General features: G+C 53.2%; 1 protein-coding gene across 2 annotated transcripts; it reads left to right on the forward strand.

Moving 5' to 3' along the window:
• Positions 1 to 256: 256 nt before the first annotated feature.
• On the forward strand, positions 257 to 15,668 carry B3GAT1 (beta-1,3-glucuronyltransferase 1). 2 transcript variants are annotated; one of them, XM_068994695.1, is made up of 5 exons: positions 257 to 288; positions 3,289 to 3,797; positions 6,142 to 6,438; positions 11,977 to 12,094; positions 13,183 to 15,668. In XM_068994695.1, the coding sequence occupies exons 1-4, from the start codon at positions 285 to 287 to the stop codon at positions 12,061 to 12,063; spliced, it is 897 nt and encodes a 298-aa protein (XP_068850796.1). In that variant the 5' UTR covers positions 257 to 284; the 3' UTR covers positions 12,064 to 12,094; positions 13,183 to 15,668. The 2 variants fall into 2 exon arrangements, with proteins under 2 accessions (XP_068850796.1, XP_068850795.1); XM_068994694.1 differs by lacking the exon at positions 257 to 288 and adding an exon at positions 470 to 596.
• Positions 15,669 to 16,163: the final 495 nt, after the last annotated feature.

Consider the following 16,163-nt stretch of genomic DNA (forward strand, 5'->3'; position numbering starts at 1 on the left):
GACTTGCTTGACAAGGGGAAAGCAAGGCCCTGGGCACCCAGGAGGCATCTCCCTGGAGGGGTGGGACACTTTGCTGCTGCTCACTGCCTCAGTGGGGTTTGTTCTTCTCGAGGAGGATTTGGGAACTCTGGTACTTTCTCTGCCTACTCACCTTTGCTCTGTGTTGCAGGTTTGCTTCCACATGAGTCCCTGAGGTTCCTGCTGGCAGCTCCAGCAGTGCCCTGCAGAAGTGCTCTCCTGCTCCTGGGCTCAGCAGCCGAGGCCCCCGCAAACCTGCTTCTGCAATGGGTGGGTTGTAAGCACTGGTAAGACCCACGAGTCGTGTCGCCTTCGCTGCTCTCTGCCTCTCTCGCGTTCTCTCTCTCTCTCTCTGTCCTTGCTCCTTCCTGCCCATTTATTTCTGTTCTCCATGTGCTCTGCTGTTCTGTCTCTGGGGTTTTCACTGTCAGGTAATGAGGAGCTGTGGGCCCAGTCAGTCTTGGAGATGCCGAAGAGACGAGACATCCTGGCTATCGTGCTGATAGTTCTGCCCTGGACACTACTAATCACCGTGTGGCACCAGAGCACCATTGCTCCGCTGCTTGCAGTGCACAAGGGTGAGAGAAACCAAACCAGCCCATGCCAAGTCCGTGCATCCCCCCTTCGCCCTCATCTCCTCTCTCATTTCATTTCTCCATGGCAGCCATGCTCATCTCAGCTCCCAGACCATGCCCATGCAGGAGCCTCCCCACCTCTGCTGTAGGAACAGCCCAGTGCTCGTAGGGGTCCTCCAGAGGCATCAAACTCCAAGTCATGGGATGTGCTCGCTGCACTTGGAGAGCTCTTTATGGCCTAAATCCAGAGTGCTGCTTCTCTTTGTTCCCTGAGAGAGGATTCCCTCCCTGGTGGCCTTTGCAGTGCTCTGCAGACAGAGTTAGTCCAGCAGGAAAGCTGCAAAGAGAGCAGAGGAAACAAAGCTGCCACTCGAGGCAGCTGCTCCAGGAGACGTGAGGCTGAGAGCACTTTTTAAGGAAAGCAGAAAGCAGTGCTCTTGCACTTGAAGGAGAAGGCAGAGCCAGATCTCACCTGCCTGGGGGAGTTACAAAGCTATGAGAAGTTGACTTCCACACCGCCTGTCACACACTGCAGTAAATACAGCCCTGGCCCTAATCTGGAGGCTGTAGGAAGTTCTTTCGGCTGGAAGCATCCTAGCTTGGTCCTGTTCTTGGCACAGCAGTAACACCTAAGGGCTGTGGGGGCTCTTGGGGGCTGGAAGAAGCCACGCTGCCTTCTGCCACCTTCCTTCTTGGTTCTGCCCTTCTGCTGTAGGCAGGCTGGTCTGGGGGAAGAAGGCCAGCTCATTTTCAGGACCCTTTCATCCTCTCTGTTCCCTTTCTCTAAGGGAGTCTCTCCCCTTTTGGAGTTTGTCCCCATCCTTCACAGCTGCTTATCCCTTTGCTGGGCACTGATGTGCAGCTTGAGTTGTAGGAAGCTCCATCTGTCCCGAGCAGCTTTCCCTTTCTCCTGACAGCCACCCCTGAGGCTTTGGGCAGGAAAAAATGACTCTGGTCCCTTCTGGGGACAGTGTTTCAGAGGGTGAGGGATCTACTGGGCTCTAAAACAGGACTTTAAAGATGACTGAAAACATGCTGCCTGTCCCTGCAGCAGTTTGGTTCACTGCCCTAAAAGCTGTTTTCTGTGAATGGCCACTGCAGTTACAGACTGCTCCAATGTCTCAGTCAAGAACTTCTGATGACCTTGATAAAACACTTCTCTGCTTCTCAGAGCCCCCAGTGGAAAGTGAGTGGTGGTAGAGACCAACCTCAAAGCTCTCGAGAGGAATCATTTTGTTCTTGTGGAGCGTTTCTGAGATTCTCTGCTATCAGGTGCTGAGAGAGATGTGCACCTGGAGATGCCCAGAACAGCAGAGCCTCCCCGTGCCAGGGCTTACAGCTGGGGCTTTGACCTGCAGGGCTTTGCAAACTGTCTCAGGCACTGTCCTGGCTAATTTCATTTGTGTCTGTGTCCAAGGAATTTCACAGACTGATTTCTGAATTGATTCCAGCGTTCCCTGCTCTCAGAGAGCTCTGCTGTGTGATGCTGAGGTGCTTTGCAGTACATGGGGCCTGCTATCAACACGTACCCTGTTCCCTCCCCCAAATACCCACCCCCCTCTGTCAACGCCATGGAGTACGAGGCCTTCGTGTGGTTCAGGTATCAAAGCCTGTGCTGCTGGAAGAATAACACGCTATGAAAAAGCCATGGGTAGTCCCCTGCTGGGCCAGATCTAATGGCTCTCTGTTCCTGTTCTTTCTCATCTTGAGTTCCTGGTAGTTACCTGATTTTGCAAAATCTATGGCTCAAAGTGTTCTGTGCCCACTGGAGAGCCAGGCTTACATCCTGAGTGGGGGTCCCCCTTCATCTCTGCAGACCGTGGCATTCCCACTGCTCTGCAGTGGAAACTGGGGAAGTTGGACCCTGGAAAAGTGGCAGGTGCATCAACATTGGTTTCCCTTGAGCTGATTGTGAACAATTTGCAGGGATTTTATATGTTTGGATCAGAGCATCCGATCTTTAGGCAGTTCATTGCTCACATCTGCACCCCTGAGGGGGCTGTTATGTTCAGAGGCTGGAGGGGCCTTTTTGAGGCAGGTTAGTTAAAGGCAGGGGAAAGTCTCTGCAGGAAAAACCTACAATTACAGGCTTTAATTTCCACTCTCCATTTCTGGGTTTGAAGTGTGTCTTTCCCCACTTCTCTGTGCCTGTCAGAGAGCAGTGGGACACTGCGGTGTCCTGCCCAGACCACGCTGCTGGAGATCTTCATTGGCCTGGTGTTTTCCACCAGTTATTCCCCTGCCTCCCAGTCCAGGCGCTCCAGTGCCTGAGTGCAGAGCCATGAGTCCTGTCCCACTGAGCGTGGTGCCCAGAGCGCTGGAGCTCCTCAGGGATGATGGATCATCAGTCCATGTGGCTATTTTCTTGATCTAGATCCAATCGCTCTACGATCCCATCTCTTCTGGGTGCTTTTTGAAGCTGCTTGTTGTGAGCACTCAGCCCAGTTGTCCTGGGCTCTATGGCCTTTTATTTATGCTGGTTTTCTAGCAGCAGAATCTTCTTTTCTCACGTGTGTTTGTCCCTGACTCCTTTATTTATCCGTGCACTTATTTGTGAAAGCCTCCACCCGAGCCCGTTTCCTCTCCTCGCACCCACGGGGGTGACCCGCTGGTGGCCGCAGCCTGCTGGCTCAGCCGGGGGGTGCCGGACACCCGAGTCCATGCGGCTTTCTCTTCTCTCCATGCCCTTGCTCAGATGATGGTGGTGACTCCCAGCGTGATCTCGCTGCAGGCTTGGACTCCAAGGAATACTGCCTGTCGGACCGGGACATTGTGGAGGTGGTGAGGACAGAGTACGTGTACACGCGCCCACCCCCGTGGTCGGACACGCTGCCCACCATCCACGTGGTCACCCCCACCTACAGCCGGCCCGTGCAGAAGGCAGAGCTGACCCGGCTGGCCAACACGCTGCTGCACGTGCCCAACCTGCACTGGATCCTGGTGGAGGATGCCCAGCGCCGCACGCCGCTCATCACCCGCCTGCTGCGGGACACGGGGCTCAACTACACCCACCTCAACGTGGAGACACCCCGCAACTACAAACTGCGCGGGGACATGAGGGACCCCCGCATCCCCCGCGGCACCATGCAGAGGAACCTGGCCCTCAGGTGGCTGAGAGAGACCTTTAACAAAAACAACAGCCAGCCCGGGATTGTTTACTTTGCTGATGATGATAACACCTACAGCCTGGAGCTCTTCGAGGAGGTAAGAGCTGGCTGGGGGGGCTGAACGTGGCTGATTAGGTCGGGGAGGGGGTGAGAGATGCCGTGAGTGAGCTGAGGAGATGCTGCGCATGTCATCTCCTGGGCTCTGGATTAGTCCTGGCTGTAGTCACTGCAGCTGTGCCCAGGTTTTCTCCGGGACTCCGTTACCCTGTGTGTTTCCCAGAGTCAAAGCATCCCGTGGGAAGCCACGGGAACCCTGGGTTATCTGTGGCATGTGAGCAGGAGGCAGCTTCCATGGAAAGGGAGCTAAGGAGCCTTGTTAGGGTTGGAACATCCCCTGCTGCCCGACGTGCAAAGAAACCTCAGCCACCCTTCTTCCTCACCTCATCCCGGAGATTTCCAGCTCATCTGACCTTCTCCACCTTCCTTCTCCACCACTTGGCTGCCTGTTCATTCCTGTCTGTTTTTATTTGAGGGGTCCCTGGAGCTCCTTTTCCTGCCCTGCCGTTTGCCTCTGCTTGCTCCATCCCGAGGTTAAATTCCATGGCTATCAGGAGCCCGGCGCCCGCTCCGCACAGACTCCGGCTGAGGGAGGCAGCAGTGCCCTGCCGGAGCCACCCCTGAGCTGTGTCAGCACAGCCGCGGCGTTTCCAGGACATCTTGTTCAGAGATGTTCTCTGTGCTTGTCTCTGCCTTGCTGCACACCCGAGGAGCAGGAGTTGGTCAGAGATTTTGCTTCCCCTGCTGGGAAAGCGGAGCCCTTCCTGCGCTGCTGGGGCGAGGGATGTCTCTGTGCCAGGAGACAGACAGCTTTTCCCCCCTGGAGCAATTCCTCCTGCAGACCCCGGGCGTGGATGTCTCCCAGGCTGCTGTCAGCAGGCAGAGGAGCCGAGATCTCCCCCTGGAAGTTTGTGGCTCCAGGGCTGAATTTCAGCGTGTCCTGACAATCTGATTGGGCTTGAGCAGGGGAAGTTTTCCCTGGGCTTTTCCACCTTTGCTCTTTGTTCCACTCCGACCGGGGGCTCTAAATTAACTCCTGTCTGGAGGTTTGAATGGTCTTACAGTGCCAGGTACCTCACCTGGCTTCCAGCTCAGAAATTACTTGTTCCCTCCCCCTGACACCAAACTCTTGCAGCAAGGGACAAGAAAGGAGGATTGCTTCCTCCCCCACCAGCTGCCAGTTTTCATACCATAGGGATCTCCTATTTATTTCCTCATACATGCCTCTTTCCCTTCCCTGACGGCTCTCACTTTAGCTTGCACAGCCACAGGAATACACACGCTTTGAAAGCTGAAAGTGAATTCAGACTGAATTTCTTTCTTCCCCCATCCCCTTTAAGGCTGGCTCTGGCAGCATCTTGAGACAGACTCCTCACATGAATAAAGCAGAAAGGATTCCTTCATTCACTCGTGTGCTGTGCTCGTAGAGGCTTCTCCTCTCTGATATGTCTCTGCAGTTAAGGTCACTGAGCCAAGGAAATGTGCTGTGAAATGCAGGAGACACACATTATTGTTCCCTGTGGACAGGGGCTGCCGTTAGCAGCTGTATAATGCAGAAGGGCAAGTGCCAGGGCTCTTCTGCTCTCGTTTGCAGTAATTAGCAGTGATGAGATTAGCTCTGGGAGATCCCTGATCTAAGAGAGCGAGCTGAGAGCAGGATGGGAGGCTGAGCCTGCCAGGGAGCAGGGCAGGGTGCTGGGCGTGAGCGGGCAGAGTGGCATTCAGAGCATCTGCCTTGGCAAGTGCAGGCAGCCCCTGGTGGCTCCGCTCTATTTCTGGCGACCGGAGGGAGCAGAGGCACCCGGCGTTGTTCCACGGGGCAGGAGCAGCGAGAAAGGACTGTCCTGCCTGCTGGGAATGTCTGGAGAGGCTGTGCTTCCCAGCTGGCCCCGAGGCGGGGAGCTGCAGTACCTCACTCTGGAGATGCCCTTCGCCTTACATAGGCTGAGATCGCGGCTTAAATACCTTAATAGAGACCACCTTTCTTCCTAGACGTGCCATTCCGGCATTTCCAGGTGGCCTTGGACAAGGTGCTTCTCTCCTGTGTCTTTGCCCATGTGGAGCCTGACAGCTGGACAAAAACCCCACTCATAAATCCCAGAGATGCTCCTTTTTGGCCGCTCTGTTTTCAGTGCTGAGCCCAGCTCGGTTCTGTGGCCATTGCCGTCAGCTGGCACTCTCCAAAGCACTTCACTTGTCCAGCTCTGGCACGGGCAGCCTCTTACAGGTGAGGCCTGAGCCACAGAGGTGCTGCCTCGGGGTGGGGTGCAGGTTGTTGGCTCCAGCTGGAGCTCGGGCCGCGGGATCGCAGGATGGGTTCTGCTGGGAACCACGCGGAAGCCACGGGCGGGGGTCAGCGTGTCCCTGTGTGTGCTCGCCCCCAGATGCGCAGCACCAGGAAGGTGTCGGTGTGGCCCGTGGCCTTCGTGGGCGGCCTGCGCTACGAGTCGCCCAAGGTGAACGCGGCGGGGAAGGTGTACGGCTGGAAAACCGTGTTCGACCCGCACCGCCCCTTCGCCATCGACATGGCCGGCTTCGCCGTCAACCTCAGGCTCATCCTGCAGCGCTCTCAGGCCTACTTCAAACTGCGGGGAGTCAAGGGCGGCTACCAGGAGAGCAGCCTGCTCCGGGAGCTGGTCACCCTCAACGACCTCGAGCCCAAGGCTGCCAATTGCACTAAGGTATGGGCTCGTCCTCGCGCAGGGGGTTGTGAGGTGTCAGAGGGGGGGGGGAAACCCTGGTCAGCCCCATCATTCCATCACAGAATCGCAGAACATCTTGAGTTGGAAGGATTATCCAGCTCCTGCCCCAACAACCCCACCCTGGGCATCCCTGGCAGCGCTGTCCAAACGCTCCTGGGGCTCTGGCAGCCTCGGGGCCGTGCCCATTCCCTGGGGAGCCTGGGCAGTGCCCAGCACCCTCTGGGGGAAGAACCTTTTCCCTGATATCCAGCATAACCCTCCCCTGGCACAGCTCCAGCGCTTCCCTGGGTCCTGTCCCTGCTCACCGGAAAGAAGAGATCGATGCCTGTCCATCCCCTGCCCCTCATGAAGAAATTGCAGACAGCTGTGAGCCTCCCCTCAGTCTCCTCCAGGCTGCTCCTCTGTGTTTGGAGGGAGCACACCCCCATTTCATGGAAGCAGGGAATGGGTGATTACTCACTAAAATGTGTGGAGGGCACTTAGCTGTTTTGGTTGCAGGCTGCTAGTGGTTGCATAAGCCTCGAAATACAGAGTCTTCTTTCCCCCGTAGCTGTTCTTCTTTCTTACACTACCCCTAAAAAAATTTGTTTTCAAGGTGGGCTTTCCTGTGGCCTTGCTGATCCCCTGGAGCAGGGAATTCCATGGTTGAAGTGAATTAATGTGAGTTCCTGAGGGGGTTTGAGTGCTGTGACACGCTGAGGTTTGGCTCTGTGGGGCCGTGTGAGCTGTAACCCAGGAGCAGCAGCCACAGCCTTTCCTGGCTGCAGGGAAGGGCTGTTCACACAGTCTCTGCCTTGTTGCCAAGTTGTCTTCTCCCTCCTGACATCTCTGCAATGTCTATGCTGTAGGTGCCCACAGCAACCTGGATCTTTCTGTGTCAGAGCTAATATAGAAATGTTTTAGTGCCTGGGATATTGCTCTGAGCTCTAGGAAGCTTTGTTTGGGGGGGATTTCACTGCTGTCAGCTGTCTGATCGATACTGACTGCGCACATTGCTGGGTCAGGGAGCAGGACCCCCTGTGCTAAATAACACAGAAACCCAGAGCACGCTGGTGGCTCTCCTGAAGGCTTCCTAGTCTAGGATGAGAGATGAATCTGTCTGGGCTGACAGGGGAGCGTGGGAGCCACCATGAGACAAAGCTGGTTAGTGTGACAGGCGTCACCCACAGCCCATCAGCAACAGAGGTGCTGTCAAGGGCTTTGAAGCTTTGTGAGTGGGTTCCCTAAACACTGGAGATGTGGTGGGGGTCCCTCTGAGATCAGAGACCCCCGTGTAGCACTCTCACACCTTTGTCTGTTATAAACATCAGCCAGTCTGAATTAGAGAGCCTTTATTGCTTAATTACCCCAACAGAATTGTTCTTTTATTGCAAGTAAGTTGTTATTGCCATCAGCCCCAGTGCTGGATCCAGGTCTCCATCCCTTTTGGGGATAGGAAAAAAAAGAGTTTCTAATACCTTTTGTCTGATTTCCACATGCACTGCTCCACAGCCCTCAGCCGTGGAAAAAAACAGGGATCACAATGTTTTCCTCATAAGGAATCCAGGAATAAGGAGGAGAAGCCCAGGGAAAGGAGCAAGTCTGGGTTTTATCAATACCTGCTGTGCCTCTCTGAATCCACGTGTCTGTGTTTGGCTGTCCAGCACTGGGACAAATAACACAAGCAGCCTCCCGAGGTTAGGGAAAGAGACTGGATTAAAATCAGATCCCCATTCCTGGGCACTGTGTGGAAATAAATGTGTTTCCAACAGGCAGGAGAGATGGACAGGCTGCTTTTAGGCTGGTGCACAGAAGATTAGGGGTGTTTATTCCGTTCAGTCCTTGCCCTACTGTCCCTGCTGTAAATAAATACCTGTTGGAAGGAAGCTGTGCTAAAGGCTGGGGCTGGGAAGGACGGCCCTGGAGGAACACCGGAGGAAGGAGAGGAAGGAAAAAGTTGTTTCCAGGCAGGAGGAAACAAATGGTGCTGGAGCCAGGCAGGGCTGTGACACAGGTCAGGGATGGGGAGGAAGAAGCAGGGATTGCTGCCCAGCATCGGAAGCAGACTGTGCTTCTTTTCTTGGCTGGGCTGGGGAGAGCTCACAAGGGTCCTTGTTGTGAGCTGAATGCTGTCTGCTCCTGGCAAGCTCCAAGGGCAGCTTTGCAGGTTGGGTTCTGCCTTTCTGCTTCAGCTGCTGCCAGCAGCCTCCATTTCCCTGGAAGTCTCCATTTCTGGTTTTACTCCCCCATTTTACCAGGAGCAGAGTCTGGGCCAGCAGCAGAGAAGGCCCAAAGCCAGCTGTGGTCTGGGGTCTTCTCACCCCGAGATCAAAGCACAGGCTCCTCTCTCTCTCTCTCTCTCTCTCTCTCTGCTGTGCTCCCAGCACTTGTCATGCTTTGCTTCTGTTAAACATAACCACACACCTGCTTTGCAGGGAGATTTACATTAAAAATTATGATGTGCTTAGATAGAGTCATTAAGGAGGGATCAGAGGAATGTGTAAGATAAGCACAGGCATCTGTTCTCCAAAAATGCTGCCTTCCCTGTGTGCAGTGCTGTACTGGCAATATTGATCAGAATTCAGCCCACAAACACACACTCCTGCAAAAAGCTGAAGCTTAGGCCAAAGGCCACGAATCCTGCTTATTTTCTTGGATTTGGGAACTGCCCAAAATGAAGGAGAAAGTAGAGAAAGTTGGTATTATTTGCTGAGGGGAAAGTTATCCCTCCTAATGAGGAGGGAAGGATTGGTTTATCCTGGAGCTGTAAGGAAACAGGGCTTTGCAAGGATTCTCTGCATTTGGAGTTCTGCTGCTCGTGCATTTCCCTACTCCCCCAAATCAAACCATCCTGTCTTCAATCCACTGGCACAGAAGGGAGGTCTGAGATTTGGCATTCCCGTGAGGCTGAGGGAAGGGGGGGACATTCTGCTCCCCATTTTCTATTAACACCCAGGAGAATAATCTGCAGTGAGCTCAGCCAGGAAAGGAGAGTCAGGGGGCCCATGGGCACCGTGAATGCCACAGCTGGGGGAACTTTTTGTTGTCAGGCTGGAGGACGGGGAGCAAAGGTGCCCTTTCAGCCTGGTGTCTCTTTTCCTTCACATTCTGTAGTTTCCATTTCAAACAACAACTCCTGAACCCCTCCTGGGAGGGTCTGTGTGCTGGAAACCCTGCGACCCCCTCCCACTGCAGGTCGACTCTCCTGTCTGCTTTTTAATCTCCTGTTGGAAGACAATGAATTGTTCTGCTGTGGAGATGAATCCCTGTCATCTCCCGGATCTGCTTTGAGTCCTGTGACTGCAAATGGCAGGGCTGGCAATGACTGGAAGGGTTTTGCAGTAGTATTTTCAAAGGGGAGTCCCTCAGGTGACCTGTATGAAACCACTGCTCTGGAAAAGTCAGATATTTGGTGCCCCTCACTGGTCTCTTGTGAGGGAGCCAAAGCTTCCCTGAGGCATGAAGCACACTGCTTGTTGGAAAAACCAAGCACTGGCTGAAAGGAAAAGCAAATGTTTCTGTGCTAAATGGTGATCTACCTCCCACGTTAAAGAGCACAGCATGAAAAATGGTAAAAGCTGCTGTATCAAGCTGCAGACTCTGAAAATGGGTCCATTTTAGCTCGTTTAATCTCCCTTTTTTGACATTTGGCGGTAACAGTGCAGAAGTGGGAGCCAATTGAAGGAGAGGGCTGATCACGTGCAGCTGTGCTCCACTGCTTGTGGAACGTGTGGTCGGAGTTGCTGAAGTGTGAGTGAGTCCCTGGGCCACGAGCAGGGCTGAGTGTGGAGTGTCAGCAGTGCAAAGGGCTCTCACCAGCTCCCACTGGAGAGGAGAATTGGCTGCAGGATTTCTCCAGCACCTGGTTTATCCTTTCTGCTGTTGGTGCTGTCACTGGTGCCTGCAGAGAGCCGCTCGTGAGCCCTGTTTGGTTTTGCCTTTTCCCGGGCAGGCAGCGCAGTAATTGCAGCAGAGCCGCTGCCGCGGGGAGAGCAGCGCTGGAATCCAGGATAACTTTGAGAAGCGGGCTCTGAAGTGCTTGTGGGGGATGATGAAATGGATTTTTGGACCCACTCCAGCCAGCAGTTGGTCTCTACTGCTTCAGTATCAGCAGAGATTTAAGCTCCGCACAGGAGGTGACTGCTCACATCAGAGATGAATTTGGTCAAACAGGCTCCTTGGGAAGGTGGGGGAAGGTGCTCTGCTTGAACCAGGAGGGTTTGAAAAGGGCTTTGTTCATCCTTTAGAAGGAGAACGTGCCCTCGTTTTTCAGGAAGGCAGGCGCTGGGTGGAAGTGGTTTGCAGGATTCAGTGTGCAGGGGATTGTCATGGCAACCAGAGGGAAACCCCACGGGGTGGGAAAGAGCCACAGGTGAGGGGGAGCAGGAAACCTGCTCGGAGAGGATAAAGCTGCTCCCAGCAATCCCGGTTCTAGGGGGAAAGCACTGAGAATAATTGAGTATTTTAAGCAGCTTCCAGAACCGTCTGAGCACAGCAAGTAGAAACAATTTCCTATAATAGCCCCCCGGAAACACTCAGCCACCTCAGATTTTGCCAGTTCTCCTCCACAGATGTTGATCTCTGTGCAACGTTGCTGCCAAGACGGAGGGAAGCGTTTAGGAGAAGCTTCAGTTCTGTTTTAAGCAAGCTGGAGAGGGGTTTTAATACCTGGTACAGAATAGGGGGTGGCTGTGTGGGGCCAGCATTCCAAAGGGACTGGGGAGGGGGCTTTTGAGGGGATCCATAGGGTAGTGCTGGGTTATGAGAGGGGGTGTGCAGCCCAGAGCTCGTGGGAAGAAGGGAGGATTCTGGAACCAGCTCGTGCCTCAGCAGCTCTGAGGCAGCAGAGGCTGCACCAGCACTGCAGCAGCAGTGAGTCCTTCCCAGCTCGGTGACACTCTCCTGGCTTTTTAGGCCCTGGAAAGAATTCCAGAGTGAAGAGAGAAGAGATGCCGAGGTTAGGGAGCAGACTGATGTCTTCTGCCCAGTAGTGGAATTTCAGGGATGTGCTGAAAAATTCAGTTTCTATTTCCCCCAGTCGAAGGCAGGGGAGGTGATGGAAAGAGCTGGTGGTGCTCATCCAGATGCCTCTTCCCTCACAACGTGACCTGAACATCAGGAATTTGCATTTCCCCTCTGAGTGACTCCACAGGCCAAGGGTGTAAGGTGATAACCAAGAAGTAGAGTGAGGAACTGGCTCTGTGAGGAGGCAGGGATGTGATTCCCTGGCTGGGAAGGAGCTGCCTTACTCCATTGGAAGGCTGATGAGCCTTTCGAGGAAGCTGCTGGATAACTACATGGAAGGAGCAGGTTAATGTCCCACGACAGCACACTGTAAAATGGGTAATTTCTGTGCACTGTGCATTTTGCAGAGCGGCAGCTCTGCCTAAATGAAGGTTTATGCAAAGCCCCTCTCAGCGGTGGATGCACCATTAGGCTCCAGGGTGGCTGGTTAAATTGCACTATTGATTTAATGTGCAGGAATATTTGTTAGTGCACTGGAGAGGTGCAGCTAATGACTTCTGCTGGCTTCTTCAGATTTTAGTCTGGCACACAAGGACAGAAAAGCCTGTGCTGGTGAATGAGGGCAAGAAAGGATTCACAGATCCCAATGTGGAAATCTGACTGTGCACGGCTGAACGGAGACCAACACCAGGTAAGAGCACACGTTCCTAACAGCAATGAGAAGCTAGACAAGGGGTAGGAGAAAGATAAAAGCTCTTTTAAATGCCCTTTTTCATTTCCATTATTCACCACCCTGACCTTCCCTTACTGCCAAATGTCTCAAGACTGTTAGTTAATCTCTCTTTTTTAAAGTTAATCTGGTTTTAAGACAAAATGCTAAATACCCGGTGAGAGGTTGAGGGGAAAAAGAGAAATGCAGGGAGCAGGAATTTAGGCAGAAGTTACACCGTTAAGATCCTTGTCTAAACAAGGTTGCCTTGTTCACTGTCTAATACAGCTGAAGCACAGGGGTGAAGGGTGTGGATTCATCCACCTGCAAACACCTGAGGAAAGCTAAAGCAGTACCAGCCAAAGGATTTTGAAGTCAGGCAGAAGCTATCACTGAGGGAAATATTTAATTTATACCCACACTGAAGCCACACAGAGGCAGTGGGGAGTACAGGAAGGTGTGGGTTAAACCCCACCTGAGGTGTTTGTTCACCTGAGGAGAGCATGGGGTGTCTTTTGCAGTGGAAAGGAGGAAAGAACACACACATTGATGGCTGATTTGTGTTTATTCATGCCTTGGGTATTTCTGCACTGGGGCTGCAGGAGCGAAGGACGAGCTGTCCACTTGTATCTGCACCCAGCCTGTGGAGCTGTTCTTCATTATTATGGGCAAAAAAATAAGTGCACAACTCCCTTAAACTCGAGTGTAGAACCAGGCCTGGAGGGAGAGGAGGTTGCTGCTCTCGAGTCCTGAGAAGCAAGATCAGGAAGGGCATAGATTTGCACAGCAGTGGTGAATTTTTACCAAGAATAGCAAATTCCCTGCGGGAAGCAGGACGGGGCCCTGCCTGCTGCTCTGTGGCCTTGGCAGGGCAGGAGGGGAGCCTGCACCAAGTTCTCTGTGCCAGGGAGAGGCTTTGCAGAGGGGCTGGAGCTCTCCAGCGCTGTCCCCAGTGCTGCTCCCCCAGCCCAGGCAGCCCAGCTCGGGAGCTGCAGTGGGAGAGGGCTTTGGGATGGCTCTGCAGCGAGGCAGAGGGGTGATACCCATTGCTGCTTGTGTCTCTGTTGCAGAAGATTTCTTCATGCGCAAGGTTCCTCTCGGCAGCACCCACCCAGCCAGCCAGGCGGGAGCCAGGACCTCTGCTGACTCCCACGAGTTTTAGCCTTCTGAAACCAAGCAACACTGCATACATAAACTGCCCGGACCCCCTGCCCTTCCTCCTGGACTCGGAGCACAAGCAGACGCTCCGGAGGTGGAGACAAAAGCACAGAAACGCCAGGACTGCCAGCTCCCGGCTCGCTGCGCTGGAGCCCTGCCGGGATGGGGCTGCACCGAGCAGGGGCTGTTTGCCAGCACCTGGGTGAGGGTGAGAGCCACGGCAGTGCCCCTGGGACTGGTTTGGCTGAGACACACCGACCTTGTGGCCACGTGTGCGACAAGCCCGAGCAGCTCTCTGGCCGTGGAGGGGACAGCTGCCTTCCGAGATGGCACCTTAGCCCTTAATTTTAAACCTACTTTAATCAGTGTTTGTTACGCTGCACAAGACAGGAAGGGTTTGGGGGAGGGGGAGAAGCAAGGCAGGTTAGAACAAACCCATGAAGCATCGCTGTTCTCTGTATTCCCTCTCCTTTTCCTTCCTCAGTTTCACAGTTTGGGGGGCACCCCGAACATTTCTTGGCGTTGATGGAATCATAGCAGGGTTGGAGGTGGAAAGGTCGTCTGGTCCAACCTCCTGCCATGGGCAGGGGCACCTTCAGCTGGGCCAGGTTGCTCCTTGCCTTGAATATTCCCAGGGATGGGGCATCTGCCACGTCTCCAGGCAACCTGTGCCAGTGTTACACCACCCTCATTGTAGAAGAACGTCCTTGTATCTAATATATCCTCTTTTAGTTTAAAGCCATCGGCCCTCGTTCTATCCCTGCTAAAAGGTTTGTCCCCATCGTTCTTGTAAGACCCCTGGGGGATGTCCCCAGAGTGGGATAGAGGGACAGGATCAGGGAGATGCTGATCACCACCAGTTCACCACTGATCCTAGATGGAGTCGTGTTTCCAGCATGTGGGTCTCTAAAAATGCTAAAATAACTGGAAGTGGGGATTTATGAGATTGCTGGGGCCACACACCGTAACATTCATCCAGATCTTGGTCCTGTTGAGCCCTAATTTGGTTCCTGTGAGCATTAGGGGTGGGATTCTCTGAAGGGTGCTCTTACATACAGGCAAATTTCCACTCTTAAAAAATAAAACTGCTTCAAACTAGGGACTGGATGCTAAGAGGTGATTTTAGTGCATTTCCCATGTGACTGGAATGTACCCTTCAGCCCCAGCCCCTATTTCTGCTCCTGCAGAGCTCCTGGAGTGAAAAGCCACCCTGGAGCAGTTCCCAGTCACCTCTGATGGACAGAGCAGCACCCTTGGGAAGGGGATCCTGGGCTCAGCGCTGTGTTTGCTCAGCGCAAACCTGGCTTGAGGTGGCATCAAGCAGGACATCGCTCACCTCTCCCCCGGTGTGTGGCACCAAAGGGCAGTGTGGGTGAAAGGGGGCTCTGTGCTGAAGGTGGGCTTTGCTCCTCGGTGAGAGACAGGACTGAGCAGTGCAGGAGCAGGACCTGGGTGCTGCCACCGTGGGTGACTCTGTTTGAGACTGCTGAACGTGCTGAGATAACAACTGAGGTACAACAGGCCCCTTCTCCCCATCCAAAACCCCTAAATTCCCTCCCCCTTCATAACTGTTGTCAAACCTTTGATCACCCCCCCACTGTCCCAATTCTTTCAAAAAGGTCTGAAGCACAATTTTACCTTTGAACTGAGGGGAAAATGTAATCCTGCAATAGACATGGTTATTTTTTAGCCCTAACATATAGAACTATTAAAGTGCTCTGGGTTTGATTGTTGGCTTCATGGTGCAGAAGTCTCTCCTTGGACTAATGACATTGTGTATTTCCTGATATTTCAAAGGAAAATATTTTTTGTAAATTATTTTCCCCCACTGTATATCAGAACCATTGGGGAAAAGTCACATTCTTTAGTTCCCAGCCACAGAAGCCTTTACAAAAATGTTCCTTTTAGATGCGGTGGCTGAAGCACTACTTGGATAGAAAGTGTTGGATGCTGCTGGCTGCTCTGTGGGAACAGGTATTGTTATCTTGGATTAAAACTCTGCACTCAAGTAGATTTATTCTGTTATTGTACTTCTGAGTTCCCTTCAGCCTGCAAACCCGACAGTGGAAAGAGACATTTTTCAAGGACTACCACGTTTTCATAACATTGACAGAGTTTCCAACTGATGTCCTCTCCGAGCTGCATGTTTTGGTTCACTAATCTGAATTCCAGTCCCTGCTGGGTTCCAACCTTCCCTCCTCGGAAGGAAATAACTTCCAGAAAAATGCAAAGGATGGAGTTCTGAACACAGCCCTGCACATTTGCTCTGGCCACAGGAGCCAGGGCCCTTTCAGCTGTCCCAGAGCTGCTGTGGCCCTGGGGAGCAGAGATAGGTGTGACCAGACGTGGCCAGGATGGAGTGTGTTCCAGCTGCACTGTCTGTTGTCAGTTTTAAACAAACTGTATTTAAATTTGTTAAATAAAATGATGGTTTCTAAGAGCCAGAATACCCTGCACCTCCCTTACAGACACAGTCTGGTGTTTCCCTCAGAGCCTGAATCCTGTTACTGGCACGGAAAGCAGCGACTCCTTGGAGGTCCTGAAGGATTCACAGCTCGAGTTTGATCTCTTCCTCTCCCTAAGGAGGCTGCAGCTCCTCTGTGCCTTGGAGCTGGTGAGTTCAAAGAACGTCATGTTTACCTAAATCCCGAGTTTCTGTTTACAGGGACAAAAAGAAAAAAGAAACCAGGACCCAAGATCCCAGGGCAGCTTTAAGGAGAAAGCAGGGATGAGTTTTCCTACTTGTAGTCCCTTTGCTTCCATCCCAGCCCAAATCTGATTCCTGCTCATTTTCCAAGGGGGAATTTCATCTTTAGCACGAGTGGAGAGAGGACTGGAGGACTCACTTGTTCTTTTCTCCTCCTTGGAAATTCTCATTCCTGCCTGGCCTGAA

Source organism: Aphelocoma coerulescens, chromosome 24 (genome assembly GCF_041296385.1).
Source record: "Aphelocoma coerulescens isolate FSJ_1873_10779 chromosome 24, UR_Acoe_1.0, whole genome shotgun sequence".
In the NCBI taxonomy this organism is placed as follows: Eukaryota; Metazoa; Chordata; class Aves; order Passeriformes; family Corvidae; genus Aphelocoma; species Aphelocoma coerulescens.

What these genes read in the sequence shown, in the direction of transcription:
- B3GAT1 (XM_068994694.1), top strand. Translation starts at nt 485, where the DNA reads ATGCCGAAGAGACGAGACATCCTGGCTATCGTGCTGATAGTTCTGCCC. An exon ending in GCTGCTTGCAGTGCACAAGG is followed by an intron (nt 597 to 3,288) that starts GTGAGAGAAACC and finishes GCCCTTGCTCAG; the next exon opens with ATGATGGTGGTGACTCCCAG. An exon ending in GCCTGGAGCTCTTCGAGGAG is followed by an intron (nt 3,798 to 6,141) that starts GTAAGAGCTGGC and finishes GCTCGCCCCCAG; the next exon opens with ATGCGCAGCACCAGGAAGGT.